At 33.9% G+C, this 22,300-nt stretch overlaps 1 protein-coding gene and 2 long non-coding RNA genes across 3 annotated transcripts in view; 2 read left to right on the plus strand and 1 right to left on the minus strand.

Annotated features, from left to right (window-relative positions):
- The first annotated feature begins 291 nt into the window (after positions 1-291).
- On the plus strand, positions 292-1,803 carry LOC122525461. Its single transcript, XR_006305790.1, has 2 exons — positions 292-1,239; positions 1,602-1,803. It is a non-coding gene; the product is annotated as an uncharacterized LOC122525461 (long non-coding RNA).
- Positions 1,804-3,694: 1,891 nt separating this feature from the next.
- Positions 3,695-5,914, minus strand: LOC122525437 (nuclear RNA export factor 1-like). Its single transcript, XM_043648247.1, has 2 exons — positions 5,874-5,914; positions 3,695-5,792 (listed from the first exon to the last, which is right to left on the minus strand). The coding sequence occupies exon 2, from the start codon at positions 5,674-5,676 to the stop codon at positions 4,078-4,080; it is 1,599 nt and encodes a 532-aa protein (XP_043504182.1). The 5' UTR covers positions 5,677-5,792; positions 5,874-5,914; the 3' UTR covers positions 3,695-4,077.
- Positions 5,915-6,668: 754 nt separating this feature from the next.
- LOC122525465 overlaps positions 6,669-22,300 on the plus strand; it is a 111,534-nt gene continuing 95,902 nt past the window's right edge. Inside the window, exons 1-2 of the long non-coding RNA XR_006305794.1 lie at positions 6,669-6,734; positions 6,820-6,902. This is a non-coding gene — a long non-coding RNA (uncharacterized LOC122525465). The remainder of the gene's footprint in view (positions 6,735-6,819; positions 6,903-22,300) is intronic.

Consider the following 22,300-nt stretch of genomic DNA (forward strand, 5'->3'; position numbering starts at 1 on the left):
CCTAAATACAAAATATTATCAACGTAGAGTGAAAAAAATTTTAAGTCTACTATTACCGACGGTGGCAGTTACCGACGGTGGGAGTTACCGACAGTGGTAGTTACCGACGGTCGAGAAGATAAAGGTAGAGCACTACAATTACCGATATGCGCCTTAGCCGGCCTGCCACTATAGTGGCTTTTGTGATTATTTTTTCCAGGTCGTTGGGCCACTATAGTGGCTCATTCGAATAGCTTACTTGCTCACCGCTTTAATTAAGGGGTTATATCCACTTGTGATTTTCAAAAAAAATTTTTTTTTTTTTTTTCATTTTTTGAATGTAAATATATTCAAGAATATTCTCTGAAAATTTCAAATCGATCCGACAATTAGTTTCGGAGATATGAGCGTATTAGTAAGAACGTCTCCGAGCGTTCGAAAGTAAGCGGAGCACGAGCCGGAGTAGCAGCTGTTTCTGGTAGCCGCTATACTTTTGATCTCGACTTATATTGTGTTTGGGACCCTAAGATAATAATACAAAAGGTCTAGTTTATACGTGAAACCTATGTTGAGGAATTTTAAGTTAAAAATATGTGAACTCATCAGTTAAAAGTGATCTTCCACGTGGACAAGTTGTGTTTTTGCTCAGTTTGTGTATTTCTCAGTGTGTATAGTTTAATTAATTAAAGTAAAAAATGCCTCGTAAAATTAGCAGAGAAACTCGTAGAACTTCCAGTGAACAGTTGTCTCGAAGAAATAAACGGAAGAACGTTTTTAATCCGAAAACCGTGGAATATGATGATAGCAGTTTGATTATGAGGCCTTACCACCTGATGTTGCAACAGCTATTTTTCCAATTTACGAAGATCTAAGTAACAAAAAATTATTGGAACGATGCGTTGGTGGTTTTACCCAGAACAATAATGAAAGTTATAATCAGCTGATATGGAAAATAACTCCAAAAATTATTCCAGCTGGCTCTAAAATTGTGGAAATAGCAGCAAACATTGCAGCCGGGGTCTTTAATGAAGGTAAAACATCTCTTCTTTATTATATGAGTGCTATGGGATTATCACTTGGACCCAATGCTCATTCCTTCGTGAGTAAAGAGGACGCAGAGCGCATCTCAATTTCGGACGCAAGAGCGCAAGGGTCGACGCGCGAGGGGAAAATGGCTCGTAGACAACAACAACTAAACATTTTGGATGCAAACGACGAAGTAGAGGGTTCCTCTTATGGTACTGGAATAGATGACACGATGTAAGTTGAAAAAAAAAATTTTTAATTTAGTGTAAATCATTCCCGAAACTTTAAACGCGTTTATCTCGAAACCGTGTTTTCAGAGTCGGTGTACAAAATTTCTCCGAAACCGCTAAACCGATCGGTTTGAAATTTTCACACGACTTACTCAGATATATTTTTCAGGTAATGATCGAAGGAATAAGGTTTTGGACAATAATTTCGATTTTTAAGCCACTTTGAAGTGAAAAATTTTCATGAAAAACTGAATTTTTTTTTGAACAGCCGCCATTTTGTCAAAAATCAAAATTTTGACTAGACCTTCGATCATTACCTGTATTTATTTATTATAAAACTAAATATTTTTGGTTTTTGGTTTTCAGATAATTTGGACCAGAGATATCTTGTACACCGCCAAGCACTTTTTTTTGGAGGTCTCTCCGCAGATCATCTACAGGAGCTAGGGGATCCAATATTTTTTTAAATAAACCGCTGATTGTTAAAGTACATTAAATTCTCTTTAAGTACATTTTTTCAATTAATGTATAAAATAAAATGCCTCGTCGGAAAAAATTCACAAAAAAACGCGTTTTTTCTGCCTCGCAAGTGGATATAACCCCTTAAATAATCGTCTTCATAAGTCAATCATATTTGAATGAAATGTTAAAGTTTAAGTATATATATGTACAATATATTTTTATGAAAAATTATAATTTAATTATTAAGGAATCTTCACGTAAAACATACGAACTTTCTTTATATAAGGCTGATAATTTTAAAACAGTCAGATAGTAATGTACTGCTTTTATATACGGTAATTGTTTAATAATAGACTTCGCATTACCTTTTATTATATTATATTATTATCATATCGCGAGAGTTGAATAATTCTTCTGAAGAAGATATACATAAAAAATAAGGCGAATAAAAAATAATTTCGATGTATATTCCCTTCAATGAAAATTTCCCCTCTCTGAAGTCACCACTGCACAGAAACATTAAAAAAAATGTACATTTGTTTAAACAATTACATAAAAATGAAGAAATACGAAAATCATAACGTTATAATCTTAAATTTATCGATTAGATGGATTATTCACTTTATACACATGCGCAACGTTAGGAAAGTCATATAAACAACATTTAATAAAAGTACTTTCATAGAGGACAACGTCTCATTTCAACGGTGGATTTCGAAGGGGAAGGTACATAGATCAATATTCCGATCTTTTAAACAACAATAGACGCTTGCATCGATTAATTAACAATTATTATAATGCACTAATGCATTCTCTTTATGTTACAGCAGAATTTTACCCTCGAAGTCATCACTGCGCAGGAGCAATAAAAAAATTACACAAAATAGATAAAAATACGAAAATCATAACGTTATAGTCTTAAATTTATCGATTAGATGGATTATTCACTTTATACACATGCGCAACGTTAGGAAAGTCATATAAACAACATTTAATAAAAGTACTTTCATAGAGGACAACGTCTCATTTCAACGGTGGATTTCGAAGGGGAAGGTACATAAATCAATATTCCGATCTGTTAAACAACAATAGACGCTTGCATCGATTAATTAACAATTATTATAATGCACTAATGCACTCTCTTTATATTTCAGACTATTTAGATACATATATGTACTAGCATAAGCATTACATACTTATTAACATACTTTGAATCGAAAATAATTTTAATATATTTTTATTTTATGTGTTTCTTTTTAATTAGTTTTTTTTTAGGACTAAGAGTGATACTCCTTAAAATCGTTCTCTTGGTTATATTATCTTATTTTTTTGAAATTTAATTCGGATGTGGACATCTTCAGGATGCACATCCCTCGTGGGTCTTCGGAAGCGGTTACCTCCTCGTGGTTAGACCCGGGCAATGGTATTTTACTTTCAGTATAATGTTTAATATATTTTATATGTTAAACATTCCATTGCAAGTAAAATCTAGCCAAAGACCGCTTACCATAAACATTATAATCGTAATTAGTTTTTTTGTATCCCTAATTAATACCATATTCTTTTACCCCTTTCCTTGTGTCTTTTTATCCATTTAATATACAGAAACTAATTACTTTATAATGTTTTTTAATAACTTTTATACATTTACAGGTAGTCCTTACTTAGGATTTCCCCCACCAACCGCTATGCCATCCTTAATAGTAGATTTTTAAATTTATTTTACTCAATGTCGGTAATACTTCATATTAATGATACCGACGGTCAATATTATTTGTCTTCATAGTCATTCAGTTTTAAATGAAAATTTAAAGTTTAAGTATGTACTTTTTTAAGAAAAATAATAATTTAATTTGATCGAGCAATTAGCGAGCAATTAAGAGCACTTATTCATTTTTTTTCTACTGTTTCGGTTCTATGCAACTTTTTTTTTTGCTATTTTATGGTTGATAATATAAAGAGCTACTTTTATTGATTAGTTTCAATCTGGTTGGTAAGTTAGAAGATTGTAAAACTTCTTGTATTCGGTCGGTATGGATGGAAACATACAAGTGGTGATGGATGAAAGTTTTTTAAATGTAATGTTATATTTGATAATGTATTGGAGAATGTATTATTTATATACCTTTAAATAGGCTAACCCAATATTTAATTAATAATAATTAGTATTACTACTTATTAACGTAACGGCATTGTTTGTTTAGGGGCACTCGTAAGATAAAAAATGGTACTTCCTTAATATGAAAAATAACATTTAATTTGAGATTTAGAAAAATATTCTTTTACAAATTAATAAAGGATGATATAAAAGCACAGAGAATTGTTTTTATATACAAATGTTACAAATATATGTATTTTTCATTTAGCGAGAATTTATATTTTAAGTATTAAAAGCTTCTGGCGGTAGAATGTTGTTTTTAAAATCTCTCATAAAATTTTGAATACTTTGTCGCAAATTCCAGTGTGTATTATTCAAATACGTTTGACACCACTCTTTCTTTAATTTAGTTAATTGTTCTAATTCTGTTATTATTTCATATCTTTCTTTTGGGCTAAAACATTCTGGTACAAAATCCTTGTCATGCGATGTACTATCTGTATCATTTAATGCAATAATTGCATTAATTAAAGGTTGGTTTCCTGGAGTATCGTTAATGCATGACTGATCATTTATAATACTATATTCGTTATCAGGACCAGTCCATAAAACAAAAGTTCTATTGAACGATAGTATTTGATTATTGCTATTTTTATTCATAAATAATCCGGTAACACATATTATTAAACGTTTATTGTCATCATACATCAGATCATATTGAAATGAGTTTTGGTAATGATAAGTTTTTGGTAATGCACTGATAGTATTTAATATATCAATTTCTCCATAATATAAAAATTTACGCCTTTTATTTGAATTTGTTACTTTTAAAAGATTTCTACTTTTAGTATATTGCACTAAATTTTTCTTATGAGCAATAGAAAATGGAATATTGCAACTTAAAGAGTAAAGTGCGTGTTTATTATACAATCCTCTTAAAATCTTTCTATCTTCTTGATCAAATAAATTAAAAAAATGTCTAATGAATTGATATACAAGTTCACGTCTTGAACCATTCTTGAAGTACTCATAATGCGTTATTGGAAATGTAGAATTATATACAGCTGCACCGTCTAACTGAATTATATGCGGGCAGTATGTCATCGCAGAGTTTATGTATTGTTTAGCACTAGAATAATTTTCACATAGTGGATTACCATCTAACCAAAGTTTCCTAATCATTAAATTTTTTAAGATCTCAAGATCTTTCATATTTAATAAACTATTGTATCTTAAATCTAAATATTTCAAAGAATTTGAATCTAAACATTTTATAGCATCCAATGTACATAATTCATTATGCTTCAAATTTATATATTCAATTACAGCCACCGTACTTTTAGCAACTTTTAATATGTGTTCCAAATTAGTTGGATGCGACAAAGGACAGTAAATAGTTTTAAATAAATCTGCATCCCTATGAAATGCTTCTAAATCTAATAATTTCTTATTAAAATCATACCTTTTTGTCAAAGTACTTAGAAGAAGCGGTTGAATGTTAATGGTTAAATCAGTAACCGAGGCAAAGCCCAAGACAATTGTTAAAATCAGAGGATTACCGTGCGGATTTTTAACGATTAAACTAGATCTGCATAAGCTTTCAATAGCGGGGCCACAATTGCTGGCTATAAAATATGAGTCTTCTCCTCGCACTTGATATTTCACTGGTAACAAGTATGCCGGTTCTACAGAATTTAATATAGCTTTTAATACGTCTTCCTTGTCGTACTGTGCGCCTCTAATTACTTTAAACTCATGCCATATATTTAAACTTTCTATTAGCATTTGTTCTGGATAATTGTTGTTTTGACCCATGACCAATTTAATTGCCATTGATGAATCTAAAGTGTAACTATGCGGAATTCCCAAATGTCTTTGCATTTTGATTTGATTTATTGACAAATCAATAACATAACGTTAATAACAATATATTATTATTTGTTCAATAGTTACATATCAAATTATTAATCACTTTTATATTTGCTGTGAAAAAATACCTGCAAACAAAAATATTTTTTATTTTTTATATACTGTTTTCTAACCTACAAATGAATTTCATAATAGAACAATATATTTACCTATGTAATCACGTGATTCATAATTATAATTATTTTTAATAATTATACGTGAACGATTATAAAAATTCTTGATATTTATTTGTTGCATTCAAAAAGAATATTAAAAAATATCCTCTCAAAGTCTTTCACGTTATCTATTTCAGTGATGCCAATTCCTAATTTGAATTTAAAACTTACTATTATTAAAATACGAATTTTAATTTTTTTGAAATTACCTCTCGTTTTAGACGATCCATTATTTATATATATATATATATATAAACGAATGTATTATTATTTAAATATTATAATTCATTCTTGATCAACGCGAAATATTACGATAGATATTATGATAGATACTGTTAATTAATATATATATTAATAAAAAGTTGAAATCTGATTAGTTCTCGTTTTATTATGATACGAATAAATAATTATTTTTCTTTAATTTTTAAACATATTAAAAAATTTATTAGCATAATAGTATTATTTGAATTCAAATATTTAATTATTCATGTTATAATGACGAGATCCAATCAGCATACGCGTTTTTTAATAATTCTAATGCGCCAATCACGATCGTCGTCCAATAGGAAGTTGCAATATAATTTCGATATTATTCTCATTATCGAAATTCCGGGATTAACGAATTAGTTCACGCGGGTCCTTCGATTAATCAGGCTTGAATCGGTTTCGTTGTGGACAAATTTGTGTAAAAATTAAGTTTAATATTATAATGATAAGCAAAACATTATCTTACAAACTTTCTTTATCATTTTACTTGAATATTAATATAAAATATAAGTTATTTTATAACAAATATATAAAATGAGTATCAAAACATTTGATCGTTGATCTTTATACCTATTAAGAAAATACCAAGTAAGAAATAGAGATATTTTAAAAGAATAATTTAAATAATTTTTATTTTCCTCTTTAATTATAGTTTAATTATTACCATTTTAAGATTATCATCGAAAAAGAAAAGGAATTCTTCAGGGTGCCCAGCAGATCAGGCTTATCTTTGACTTCGAGATATTAACCATTTATGTACGTACAACTGTGAAAATTGTAAGTTATTTATTATTAATTTTTTCAATATTCTATTTTGGAAAAAAAGGTGATAGTTTTGTATCTTTGGATAGACCGTTGATCGTTTCGCGTTATACGTATATACATATACATATACATATACCTACATATATATGTATACACACGTATATAGTACATGTGTATATGTATATATACAGAACGTGGAGGAATATGACGATACGAAGCGCATTATAGCAATTCAATAATAAATTGTAGAACGCTCGGTCCGTTGTATTATGCGCAGGTAATCACAGTAATAAGCAGTTCTAAAAGTAACGTAAGTACGTTGTAGGTAGTAACGAATAAGCCATAATCTTAGAGAGGATGTTCTTCTCTCTTCCTTTCTCAACGCATCGATTCAACAACGTTCGATGTTAGAACGAACGAAAAAGAGATAGAGTGAGAGAGAAAATCTAGCGAAAGATCCATGGGCGTCTAACGTAAACGCGATTATATTTTCTTGATCGATTTATAACTTTATAGCATTTCTTCAATCTTTTCAAACAGATCTCTACTTTATCCGAGTGTTCTCATTTAATTCGTATGATATTTTTTTGATTATCCAAATATACCGGGAATTAATTAATCGCGCCATCTGTCTGTGGACGTTTAATTTACATTGGAAGTTTACTTTACCATAGGATAAGTTATCATACGAAAATGTCGATAAAAAAATTTATATCGGTAAAAAGTTCTCTACTATACTTATTACCTACATATATAATGTATATAAATATATATATATATATATTTGTACACTGTATAGATCGTTTGCAATCTGGCCCCCTCGGGCAAAGAACTCTTATAAAGTAAATATAGTATATACGCCTATGTGCCATGAGTTTATATATATATATATATATATGTATATACATATATGTATTATATGTATATAAATATATATACACACACATATATAGGGAGTACCTCGTACGTACCCGTTAAGCCAACATCTAATTCGATAACTGGCGAAAATAATAACGTAGCGATCCGTTGCCGTTCTAAGAGCAGAAGGAAGAAGACCGTCTTTCTCAGCATCCCTTTTTCCTGTACCGGGTGTTCCCTAGAAATCTTTACAAACAACAATAGACATTCCATTGCTTTAGAGTCAGATATTTTTGATTATTTTCTTATATTCTTATATTCTTACATCCTTACAATGATTACGATCGTTCTCTCGAAGAAAAACAAAATACATAAAATGGTTGAATAATAGGCGTGGAATAACAAAATTAGATGCGTATCGATTTTGACGTGACGGGGGTTAAGGGAAAAAAAAATAGAAGAAAAGTAGTTAAAAAAAGAAAAGGATATTCTTTGGAGGTAGAAGAAACGGTAGCGATTTATAACGAAGCGTCCAATGCTACTACGGTAGTCGATGACACTTATTAAAAGTTTCGAAGGTAGCTGGGAGCGGTGCATCGATCTTCTTCGTCGTTCCTGTCTCGTACCTCTTCTTCATATTCTTCTACTTTTCCTCTTCCTCTTCATCTTCTCCATCTTCATCTCTTTCTTCTTCTTCTTCTTCTTCTTCTTCATATTATTCTTTTTCTTTTTCTTTCATCTTTCATCTTGTTTCTTCCGCATCTTCTTCGTGCAAGGAAGCAAGGAAGCAAGCATACCTTGTTGCACGTCGACGAGAAATACCGAACAGTTTAATAAGCACAAGCGGTAGAAGCGATAGTGCGATACAAGATATGTTAGAACCCGAGTACCATCCATCACAGTCTCTCTTTCTCTCTCTCTTTCTCTCTCTCTTGACTTTTCGGAGGCTACTTTACGAACTCGATTCGAAAGGGGAGTAGATCTTTCTTATATGATGAAAGTGGAGCAAAGATTAACACGGAGACAACGTTCATCTCGATCGAGACTAACGTCATTCACTCCATTCTTCATTAACTAAATCACTATTTTTAAATATAATATCATTTAACATCACTGGAGTCAACAAAATTAACTTCATCATGCAAGTATTATCTAGAAACTTTATACAGGTTTATAATTATATTCATTTATAGAATGGATTATACTTTATAGGTTTACAGGAAAGTTCGCGTGCCAATTCTGAGAACGATTTATTGAATATATTAATAATATCAATAGTCAATAATTATTACGGACAACCTAATGGTCGATTGGTCAATCACGTAAAACTTCCTTGTGAATTCTGATTATGAAGAAATCATTTTATTATTTGCCATTGTGGGGGGGGGGAAAAGAAAAAAAAGAATAGAAAAAACGAAATATACTTTTTTGAACACAATCTAATAGAAGGAACTTATATTTAATCTCGATCGTTTGCTAACTTCTTCCCTCCTCCGCTTCTTGCCCCTCTCTCTTCTTCTCTTTCTCTCAAATGCATTAAATTCATCGTCCGTATTTCTCGCGTAATGTTCGCGACGATAATAAAGCTCGGAGGCGCGCTCGTTCCGTATCCTGGTGTTGTGGTCGCGTGCAAAAAATACGTTAATTCCGCGTAGCTTGCATGACCGTGCAAATAAATAAAACGGCAAACACATCGGGGCCGTGGCACCGTATTTTATATTTTATCCGGTTCGAATGATTGATTGCGCTCTGGTGTTGCTACCGCCACAGAGTCCGCGAACGAACCAACCAACCAACCAACCAACGAACGAACGAACGAACGAACGAACGAACGAACGATAGCATCTCTCGCGAAATGCCTTGCCACGGACGCCATACCTACGGACGACTGTACTTGTCGTTTCACGCATTGTTTATTATTGTCCGATGCTTTTATCACGATCGACGTTATGTTGCCAACCGGTATAGCCTACAGTACAACGCTACTACCCTTTACATCAGCGTGAAAAGACTACAAACTACGGGGTAGTCGTGGTGGTGGCTGATGGGTTGATCCAGGTCCTTCAGTTTCATCCTATTTTTTCTCTTAACATTTCTATTATTTTGCTTTAAATATCTTAGAGATATCGAAATACTAAATTGAATTGATTCGTCTTAGATCGGATCGAGTTCAGAGATAGAATGAATTTATCGTGAAGGAATTATCGTTCTATGTGTAAATTGCGAGAATCTGTTACGCGATGGTTTGTATTATCAAGAGAAAATACGAATGTAACTTTTGTTCGATGGGTTTTACACATTTTTTATTACTTATTTTTAGATTTATCTTTATATTATATTTTTGTTCTCTCAGAGAAATTTACTTTTGTCGTATATCAGATTCTTTCGCGTGTATTGTGTGGTATGTGTATTAAAAATTATTATTATAATATCGTTTACGGAAATATTTTTGTTATCGATAATATTAACAAAAATCTTCTTCCTCGTCTTCTTATTCGTTTTCTTTTTGTTTCTTTTTCTTTTTACAAAATACATAGAGCGATCGAAGAATGTACGAAAGTAAAAGCGGAATAAGGGAGGCAGAATGTGCGCACGCTCGCGTTCCGCGTGTGTACCACGAGGAAGAAGATCGTAATTACAGAAGCGAGACTGAAAACGCGCGCCTTCCTCCTTCGGAGCCTGCAAGGCACGATCTTCGATAAGTATAGTTGTTTCAGGATCGCGTCGATGCCTCTCTTTTACTCCCGCTATCTCGCATTATTGGTACAGGTCATGTGAAAAATTTATTGGCTCAAGCCGGATGCGTACTCCATCGTCTTCTTCTTCTTCTTTTTATTCTTCTTATTCTTCGACGTTCCTGCAGGCAACTACTGTCATTTTTATATTTATCAAAATACCTAGAAAAATATCGAAAAATATCTACTCTCTAATACGTAGCTTGCGATCTTTCCGTAGATCGATAACTTCGTACGATTTTAATTAAAAAAAGAAAAGAAAAAAACAAAAAAAATATGTTCACTTAGAACACAAGCCGCATTTGATATACAACGTGATTTAATATTATCGTAAAAAGTTCCAATTTTCTTCTACATAATTAATTTCAAAATTACAGCTCGTACGCGCTCGAAACTGTTTTATCAACACGACCGTCGGTAAAATCTTCGCCAGTTTTTAATTCCCTCCGCTAGATGGTATTAGGGGTAAAGTTTGTGCCGATTTAAAAAACAAATAAAAACAATAATAATAATAATAATAATAATTTCAATCGATCGATTTCTCGCAAATGCGATTCCCCCCGTATAAAAAAATAATCCACTCTCTCTAACTATAGGTTGAAAAAAAAAAAAGCAAATTATCGCGAAAACTGAATTTAAAAAGGAACAAAAATATTCATTGTTAGGAATAATATAATATAATCATTGTATTTCTATCTAAGAGAAAATAAAGATAAATAAGAGCATTAAATTATCTAGATCCTCGATGATCGTGTTCCAATTCGTAATGCCCATAGAAAGAAAGAAAGAAAGAAAGAGAGAAAGAGAAAGAGAGTTAAAGGAAGAACTTAGAAGAAGTAGGATTCGGATAGCGAGACGAAAGGGTACATTGACGCAAAGTAGGATGCCTCGGGGCAGATTCTAGTTGAGGTACAGATTTATTAGCGATAGAGCGTTTCGATAGCCGCTCGTGCATCACCACGCCCATTCCGCGTGGCCGAAGCTCCGAGAGAAGAACGAAAGCCCCTAAGAAGAAGGGACGACCTGCAAAAGAAGAGAAGAAAAGAGGTGAGTTGAAGGAGGAGGAGGAGGAGGAGGAGGTTGAGGTAAAAGAGGAGGTTGAGGAGAAGGTGGAGGAGGGGGAGGGGGCGAGGAGGGTTGAGCCCTCCTTGGCCTCGATGCGCTTGCAACGATGCGGAACGCTACGGCTGGCTGCTGCGCCGGCCCAAAGAAACGCGATGCACTGGGCCTACCGTCGATATAGCGCCGATACTTTTATTATTCTTTTAATTTTTTTTTCTTATTTTTATGATTATTTTTTGTTTTGTTATTTTGTTATTTTCTCGTAGTTGTTTTTTCGAAATCTTCTTCTTCTTCTTCTTCTTCTTTCTCTCGTGCCTCGGTCGATCGAACAACCAACGCGGCAAAGGCAAAATTTCTTCGACGATTTCTCGCCCTCTCTCTGCCCGAGGTGCTGCTCTCTTCTTGCTCCGTGATTCTTAACCGAACTTATACCGCGAGCTTTGGATTTTGTTTTTTGTTCTTTTTTTTAGGTGATCGTGAGAATGAGGAAGATATCTTTCGTTCGGGGAATAGTTATGCGGAAGGTTATCGATTTAACGTGATATCAAGCTGAGTATATTTAGTTTGGTTGTTGCTTTTTATTCGAGTAATTAATATTATTATTGATTTATTATAATATGTCCGCTTGAAATTGGTTGGTAATATTTGGCAAAGTGAATATCATTAAATTACGGGTGTTCATTGTATCGAGTATAAGCTAATATTTAAATCATTTTTCTTCGAATCTGTCTTTTATCTAATTTTTATCTTTCTCATTCATATTCAATTTTTTCATCGTAAAACCTTCCTCGATACTTAGATTACTATGACGAATATATAAGTCTTTAATTATATAGCGAACATATAACGTTTTTCAAAGATATCAAAGCTGAGATAATAAGTTTTGAAACGTGAGCATTGTGTCGGTAGGACCGATTAGTCTTTTTAATAAATAAAATAAGAAAAGTATAGAGACAATCAGAAAGGAAACGATTTATTCGCACGGAACAACTCTCTTTCTCTTTTTCCTTCTCTCTTTTTCTCTTTCTCTTTATCTTTATCTTTCTTTCTTTCTCAGCAGTCAGATGCAGTCAGATTCGTTATTTCAGCTGGGGGGCGGATCGAAATTTGTAAAGAGTAAAATAAGAATAAAAGAAATAAGGGAGAATCGATCGGACGATTTAAAAGAAGGTACTTATATACTTTCTTCTTCTTCTTCTTCTTTTTCTTTTTCCTTTTATTTTTCTTTTTCTTTTTCTTTTTCTTCTTCACAGTTACATCGCGATAGACGCCCTCGACGATCGTTATATCTCACCGTAGCGATAATTAGCGATCGTAGTGGATGTAATCGATCGTTTAGTGCCAACAGACGCGAGAGATACATCCTGGAAAATCTTGGATCACTAACTACACGTATACAATCTATAATATACATTTACAAACACATGAATACATACGTATGAATACATACATATACGTGCATGTATGTATGTATGCATGTATGAAAGAGAAGAGCGCGAAAGAGATAAAGAAGCATCGAACGGTGAATCTCTATCGGAAAGGAGCTTGCTTACGCCTCGGATTTATGGCTTTGATTACCAGTCCATATATACTCGTCTTCGTGATTTTGTATGGGTGAATCGTGATCTTCCACGCCTCTCCCTCCCTTCCTCCCTCCCTCTCTCTCTTTCTCTCTCTTTTTCTCATTCACTCACTTACTCACTCAACTCTGTTTAACTCTCTTTCTGCTTCAACCTTATCTTCTATATAGAGTTATCGTATTCTGACTTCAATAAGTGTCCATTGTCTTTCGGTAGATTCTGTATTACATTCTTACTCGATTAACTGACCGGTTTAATATTACATCTGTCGAAGCTAGAATTTTATTTAAAGAACACACATTAATCGTGGTTTTACAATATTTATCATATTTTTTGAGAGATTTCATTTTTGTCTACAGATATTTATATCATTAATAAATTTAACTGAAATGGAAATGTTCGAGTAGGATAAATATAAACATATCAAATTCTATTTGCAACGAATTGAAATTAATTTGAATTTTTCTTTAAATAACTATCGGTATACTTAATATCTATGAAAATAGTTCGATAAATATATATATATGAGATTTAATTGCAATCAAATGTATATACCATTACTTCTGTTCGTAAAATTCGTGACCAGAGATTACGAAAAAAGTGTATTAAGTTTATAAAAAAATATTAATCGATACGAGCTTTGCTAAGCAAACCAATACATATATATCTATAATATACATACATATATAGAAAGAGAAAATAGTATTAGAAGACGTGATGATCCACGTCGATCTTTAGATCATGGAAGGGCAGTTAGGAAGCACGTTTAACGCGCGCCGAGGACGCCCCATGTCGACCGGTGAGAAGATGAGAAACGTCGCGGGAGGTCCTGTCCTTAAGGAAAGGGCCAACGATTGATGGACATCCTTGGCTACACGAGCCTGATTATTCGGTGCTCGCCTCTCTCTCTCTCTCTCTCTCTCTCTCTTTCTTTCTTTCTTTTTTTTATACTACTTCTTCCTCTTTCTCGTACACGCAGGACGCAATGCGAACGGTGCACACGCAACGTGTACGCACTTTGGTAATCACCGGTCGTTAGCGCCTCATTCACACTTCGACTATCGATATATCGTCTCGATGATCGCTCGAGAAGGGCGAATAATAGACTTGCGACATACCAATGAGAGAGAAGTCTCACGTTTCTTTAATATTTATTCTGTCTGCTGTGTAGATGTACGTGTGTATTCGGTTGGTCGATAAGTATTGTTGGTATTTTTTGTAATTTTATTTTATTTTATTTTTTTTTTATTAGTAAACACAACGTATAGTAGGTTTTTAATCGACAATTTTTATATAGTATTTTTATATTATTTAAATACTAAATATCTCATTATTTTTTTGTTTAATATTCAACGTACAACACACGTATACATTTGTAAATTTGCATTTAATTCGTGTAATTTATTTCGAATGTTTTCCTATATTCAACACTGTGAATAATTTTATTTACTTTAGTTATTGCATTTGTACACGTTATATTAATGCATTTCAATAACCAATGTTATCAGCAATTGAAATTACTCGGTATCCTATTTCCAAGGTATAATTTTACGATTGACAATTATACTATTAAAGAGATATATATTTACTCTCGTTAAATTGAATGCACTGTTAAAATATTCATCGCGAGTGACGTGTTCCATCTAAGCAGGAATATGGTATCGTTAGTCATGACACACACACACACACACACACACGTATACACACGTATTACCACAAACTTCGAACACATATTCCTATCTGTATGCATCGTAGTAGATATTTACAATACACGTGAACACACTCGATCATTATTCTTCTCAGTTAAGAATATCTTTTTCTCTGCTTACTCGACAGTTATTATTCCGCAGCTCATCTTCTTTGTAAGTAAGAAAATAATCATGAATATGAAATTAACGAAGAGTGTGTGCAATAACGAAATACTTCGTTTATTATCGTGAAGATGCAGAAAGGATAAACACAGGATTCAATTATTGGTTTATATCAGTGGTTATAGAAAAGATTTAGGATTGGAAAATAATAAGAAAGATCTGAAAAGAAGATCGAACGAGGGTAAATGATGTAAATGTATTTACGGTGTTGAAATAAATCGGGTTCTCTTTCTTGCGCTAATGCGCGTTTCATGCAAATGCACGTGGTGGGCCCTTTCGTGCGAGATAAGAGCGGCAAAGAAGCAGCGAGAGACGTTAAAAGGTCCGGCCTTCTCAACACCTCATCTTTTCTGGTAAGCCTTGATGATCTTCCAAACTGGTTGGCTCATTAATATGTGAAGGGTGGTGCCACCTACTGGGCGGAGCAGCGGGTCATTGAAACAATGGTGTTATGACTAGATATCGTCAGGATATTCTACAGATCTTCTCCCTTTCTCTTTCTATACTAGATTGATTCCATCGATGATCGATCGATTCATCTCTCTTGTTGATTTTTTTTCTTTCTCTTCGTTTTCTTTTTCTTTTTCTGTTTCTTTTTCTTTTCCTTCGGTAACTAGCCAGTTCAGTAACTTTGTACGTATCAGAGTTCGAGACCTCTTTTGGGATTTCTTTCTTTATTTATTTATTTATTTTTTCTTTAAACATTTTCAAGAAGAGATATTTTCTTGAAAGATGTTGAAAAGTTCTTTTCTCTCTCTATTTTTTTTTTTTTTTTATTATTATTCGACGTTTAAATAAAAATAAATTTTACGTTTAGATAAATAACAACGGTAGTATTTGGATAGTATTTTATATTATCCAAAAAAAGAAAGGAGGAAAAAGAAATAATAGATTGAACGTACGCAAAGAGCAGGTAAAAGGCAACACCATTCTAACTGGGTCCCGCGGTCCTCATCCTCGAACCTCGATTCTCATCCTCCTTCTTAAGGAAGGGTAGAGTGCCAGTCATATATTAAAGGACCGTTGGGGACACCTAACAAGCTGGCAGGACACGTTTCCCAGAATCAGGCGGTCTTGGGATGCTGTGACCTACCCTCTCCGCAAGATTCTTCTCTTTCTCTTTTTTCTTACCCATCGTTCGCACGTTATCCATCTTTTTTCCTCTACCTTTTATACCTTTTTTATGTTTATTTTTATACCACTTGTAACAAAAAATTATGGCGAAGTTGAAGTTGAAGAACGAACGCAATCGTCGGAATGAATTAGTCCAAGTGTTACATAGAATGCTGTTCAACATAGAAATTATGTAGATTATTCAATTTGAATATTTTAATTAAGAAACAAACATCATTCAGTTACACTTCTCGTTGATAACATTTCGCAGGATGGTAATAATAAATTCGTAGGGATCGATGTAACGCGTTTCACTTAATTGTTCAAAATATTTTCTTTAAAATCGATAGTTATTTGTCTAACATTTGATCGAAATAATTTTGAGTAAAAAATTGTCGTAATATCTCAAACATTTAGTATAAAGAATTGGAAAACAAGTTGGAAGAAGATAAATGTGTTCTACCCCTAGATATAAACCAAAGAACTAAGAAGTATCTCCTATCTATATCCACACTTATCATTAGAAACATAAAGAAAAAAGTCAAAGAGATAGATAACGGTTGGTGGTTTATCTCGAAAACCTTTTTGTTTTTCGCGATGAAAAAGTCGGCTTGCGTAGAAGGGAAACAATCCCCTTCGGTATTGGGCAGGCCAATAAATTAATCCAAGCGAGTTCGTGGCGAGGTAGTAGTAAGCCTTCGCTTTCGGGTGCTTCCTAAAATACCCGAACGAGTTTACCAGAAATAAAAACAAGTCTTAATTAAATGAAACGGTCGTCGTCGTCGTAGTCGTCGTTGTCGTCGTTGTCGTCGTTGTCGTCGTAGTCGTCGTCGTGGTTAGCCGGACTTCGCCCTCGCTTTCCAACAGACTCCACAGCTCGATAGTTCCGCCATGTTCCTTTTTTATGTCGAATTTAGTACGCTGCGTTCCGGCTCGAGTAAAAGTAGAAGGAGGAGGATAGGGATGAGAATGAGGATGAAGAGGCGGAGGTGGAGGTGGAGGTGGAGGTTAAAGTGGAAGAGGAGGAGGTGGAGAGGATCGTTTAGGAATAAACGTACAACTCGTATACTACTATTCGATTACACGAGAACACCCTTCGAGAAGTGTAACTTTATTATCATCGTATTACTAATCGGGTTTCATCTCCGCGTACATTGTTAATAATTTATTTTAAATCGTTTACAGCAAGAGAGAAAGAGAGAGAGGAAGATAGTATCGAGTTTATTATAAATTGTATCGCGAAAATTAATAGCTTATTCGTATGTGGTGTTTATAATTATTTGATGTTAAATATTATCTCAATCGTGTGTTTTAGTAAATTTGTATTTACGTGTATGAAAATATTCGTATAGTTTTTAAATACTCGCATTATTTATTTTACCTTTGCTATTATATTTTTATTTAGATTTAATTTGATTACATTTGATTAGAAAAAAAAATAAAATATTGATCAAGTAGAGGAAATTGTTGTATTCAATGGAAAGAAAGTTCTTCCCCGCCTACGCTTGTGATTGGTCCTTCGTCGTTGTTCAGAGGACTCGTCGAGGACTTCCCTTTTGCGGTCCCAGCTCAGGTAGCATGGTCGTAGTATCAGAAACACATCGTGTCTTACAAGAACTGTATCCGATAACACTATTACCCGAAAGAATTCACGCGGTTCTCTCTTTTTCTCTTCCACGATTAGAGTAGCTTTCCCAAATGCTTAGAGACCATTATACTTGTATATACACAAACACACCAGAATTCTTTCCTTCGTGCTTAATTAAGTCGACGTTTTTCGAATCGATTTCTTATCCGTAGACATGTTTCTTCGAACCTTAGAAAGGCTTAAAAAAAAAAGAAAAAGAAAAAGAAATATAATTAAAAAACAAATATTATCAGATATTTGGTAACTCGAGATCACGATTTGTTCGAAACGTGATAAATTTATTTTCGTGATAAGTAATCTAATCAAACGAATCGACTCTGATTAAAGTTCTCAAACGAATTTCGTACGAGAGAAAAGAAACGAACGAACCTTATTTTTAATTATAATTGACGATTAGAAAGTATCGTGATTTCTAGATTATCCTAAAATCCAGATTTTAGAACTCGCGTTGTTGTTGTTGTTGTTGTTGTAATGCATGTATATGTTAATGAGGAATTGTTCATCTTGTTCTTAATTTTACATTAAATTATAATAGAAAGTATGAAGATTGATAAAAGATGTAGGTAAATGTTCTTAGGTAGGAAATTATTTTCAATATTTTGTCGTTGATCAAGTAGAAAAGTAGTTGGTACGTCATCGGATGGTAATTTAATTCGATAGGCAATGTGACAGTTCGATTAGATCGATGAGTTCACAATGAAATTTCGATTCGACTCGCGTCCAGTCACAATTCCTCTGATCACGTCCTTCCTTCTATATAATGCGAGTACATTTATATATTTAAATAGATGTATGTGTGTGTATATAAACTGCTTACGTATGCTAACACGCATTGATATGTTATTACGCGCCCCTCAAATTATTTTCGGACCGATCGAAGCACGTGCTGTCTCGATCAACGTTGCGAGATTAATGATTGACGTTTTATCGTTGAATGTCCTTGCAGAAAACCAACCTGCTTGATGGCTAACAATCTATCACAGCAATATCTAATTATCTTCCCACGATTACGATCAACTTGGTACAAAAATAATAACAATTTTTGTCAGTATCGAGAATTTAAAAAATATTATTACTGACAATATCAATCATTTTTCAATGGTGCATTTATTACTCGTTGTTAGATTCTAAATAATAAAAGGATACACTTATATATTTGAAAAACAATCGTGATTTTTAAATCACGATAATTAAAGGTCGAGTGTATGTATGATCAAAGGAGGTTTATATTTAACGCAATTGAATTAAAAAAGAAAAAGGAAAAAAAAAAACATAAAAAGGGAAGAGAACGTAGAGTTTGAACAATGGAGGATTAAGAATTCAGGATAAAAATTCTTACGATGACAGGTTAGGACCAGAAAGGTAGGAGGGTAGGGAAAGGGTCAAGGGTAATGCATTCCGTGAGTTGACACTCGTAGCTGGTTCGAATGTTTCGGATTTTTTCTTCGTAGTCGACCTTTTGTCCTCTCGATGCATCTTATACCTCTCATCCTCCAACCAGCTGTATCCAACAACACGCGGTGTATTATAGGACCACGGAACCTGGAGAAGAAAGAGAGAAAGAGAGAGAAAGAAAGTAAAAAGAGAAAGAGAGAGAGAGAGAGAAAAGGTTCTTGTGCCTGTGTAGTACGGTTCGTGTTCTCGGTTCTTGGAATCGCTAATTAGTGTCTACCTTGTTTTATTTCCATGCCGCTCGTTCGGAGCCTTAAAATTGGTGTCCATGCTAGAAGCGACAACACCGAATAATCCTTCATAGGTTTAAACCTTTCAAACGTATCCAAAAAGCTTCTGTCAAAGATTTTTCATTAGTTTATTTCGATTCCAATTGGTTAGGTATTTTTTAATAGGATGTATATAATACCTGAGGATTTTGAATGATCTGTAATATTGAAATTTCTTTCTGATTTTTTTTATTTTCTTTTGCGTTGTGTAATATATATATTAATAGGTAATATATATATATATTTTCTGTCAATAGTTTAAGTTAGTTTATCATTTATCTTAATTAAATTAAATGGTAAAAAATTTTTCTTACATACCTAGGATATTAAAAATAGTTCGAAGTATTTGATACGCGCGTTACAATAATATCGATTATCTAATATATTTCTTATGTAATATACTTAAATTATACTATTCGTGATTAATTAGGATCATTACGTTAAATTAATATGAGAATATAGAAAGATATCTAAATGAAATGAATCAAATTTATCAAGATCCTAGATCTCGCGATAAACACACGCAACGATTAAATAAACTAAATGCGAAATTTTCTTCGATAGGAACGATCCTTGATTATTTTTCCTTTTTTTTTTTAATTTCTTTTCAAAGAATCGTAATTACCTGGTATAATTATCTCCATGGCGAGAGTTAGGAAGCGTGCCGGTGAGACTTTATCGGTAGTTCTTCAACGAATTTCTCGAATGACTTACGTTTCTTTCGATCTTTCGCACCTCTTCGGAAGTTCTACCTCCTTTTCCTCTTCGTTTTGATCCACGCTGCTGATCCCCCTTACTGTGTCCGGATGAAACGGGCTTGATTCTTGGAATCACTAATTAGTGTCCTTTTGGTTTCTTCTTTTCCAATCGGTGGACGATGAAGAAGAAGAAGAAGAAGAAGAAGAGAAGAAGAAGAAGAAGAAGAAGAAGGGGTCCACGAACGGATGGATCCGATCTAGTAGATCATTGGGTAGAACTCGATCCATGAGACGAACTGACGCCTTTTACGATACGAATCATTTGTGACGATAATTATGAGAATGGTCTAAGTCGAAGCATTGGAAACATTTGTTTCATCATTTATCTTTAATCTCATCATTGTTTTAAATAAATCATAAAATCAATTTAAGAAAATATTTGTCATTAGTCTATTTTCAAAATTATTGCTACACGATTTGTTTCTTTAAAAATTCTAAACGCTTCTAACGGTTGAACTAATTATGATACGTATGATTTTCTTATTAGAATTCGTTACATTATAGTTTTCAGAACAATTGTAAATAATTGTTTGCATATAGGAAATAAAAAAGGTAAAAAAAAAAACAGAGTACTCGTAAAGAAGATTAAAAGTTGGTCTAGCCATAGGAGGACCATATGTCGTTACCGACAATCCATGGATGTTTGCACGTTCCTTTACCAGGAACAGGACGACGATGGAATAAAGCAGAAACGTGACTGGCGCTCCTCGCGATTTACGTCAAAAGCGGCATCGTGAACTCTCGCATACCGAATAACAACGTCGTCAAGAATAATATTTTCCATGTAGATTTGATTTCTGATTGAACTTAGTTAAATAACATACGAATCTAATCGAAATATTACGTCCAAATGATTTTCCTTCAAAGCACACCAAAATTCGTAATAGTTTCAGAAAAATCTGATAAATTTCCAAATGACCTATCCCTCCCAAAAAATTCAAACAAAATCTGACAAGACGTATGGCGTATTTAAAATCGTTCGAAAATAAGGAAAAGATTCAGAGGGGACGGGGACGGGGAGGGGACGGCGGGGACCGTTCCCACAATTTAAAGCTACAATCTCTCGTTTAAGTAGCCATAAATATCATTCTGATGGAGAGAAGAGTCCGAGGACTTGGACATCTCACGTTTTAAAGTTTAAACCGTGGCCCGGGCAGATCTTCCTTACATTGGTCCGCCTTTGAGTTTCGTTCTCGCGGTGATAGATAATGACAATTTCGCGTAAGGGTGGACGACGATGGTGGACAATAACAACAACGACTGATCCTCTAACGAGACGAGCAGAACAGTTGAGAGCAGATGAGATGAGGGGGTGGCGAGTTGCGAGAGAAGGAAAATAAGAAAGTTGGAAAAGGATTTTGCTGTGTAAGAGGCCAAGTGGGCTTCTCTTTTCGAACGGTTACGGAAAGAAAGAGAGAAAGAGAAAGAGAAAGGGTTTTGGGGTTGGGGTTTTGAAGGGTTGGAGTGAATAGTAGAGGGTGGGGCGGGGGAGCGTGTGCACGTCGAAGGCGGCAGGACGGAAGGACAATGCTGCTGGGTTCTCCCTCTTTCTCTCTCTCTCTCTCTCTTGCATCGTTCGCCGGCCCGCCAACAGGATAGCGCAGTTTTTTGCCCAATTGAATTGAATGTAAAACACGGCCTTACATCAATCTGAGCCGCGAGGCTGAGTGACCGGAGTGATTTAAGTATCGACTTCGCCGCGCCGGTCTTTAGAGCTTTCGTACGTGCTCTTCTCTCTCTCTCCCTCTTTCTCTTTCTCTCTTTCGTTCTCTCTTCCTTTGGGTATAGACCACTGGTGTAGTAGTAAGCTGAGGTACTCTGGAATCGACGCGAAGAACGTCGACGACTGTTAAGTCGCGTCCAAGACCATTCGACCACCTTATTCGTGACTCTTTTAATTCTTTCCCCATCACCCCATCCCCCTCCGGCCCCCTTAAGAAAAAAATTCTCATTTTCTTTCGAACATTTTTCTAGAATGAATTTATCTTCGATAAATAATTATTTAGATTAGAGATAAGCCGTCATATCGATAGATTTTTCTTA

This window comes from Polistes fuscatus, unplaced genomic scaffold (assembly GCF_010416935.1).
Source record: "Polistes fuscatus isolate 324 unplaced genomic scaffold, CU_Pfus_HIC Scaffold9, whole genome shotgun sequence".
Classification (NCBI taxonomy): domain Eukaryota; kingdom Metazoa; phylum Arthropoda; class Insecta; order Hymenoptera; family Vespidae; genus Polistes; species Polistes fuscatus.

Excerpts from the sequence above, each read along its gene's own strand:
- LOC122525437 (XM_043648247.1), bottom strand. The coding sequence starts at position 5,676 with ATGCAAAGACATTTGGGAATTCCGCATAGTTACACTTTAGATTCATCA.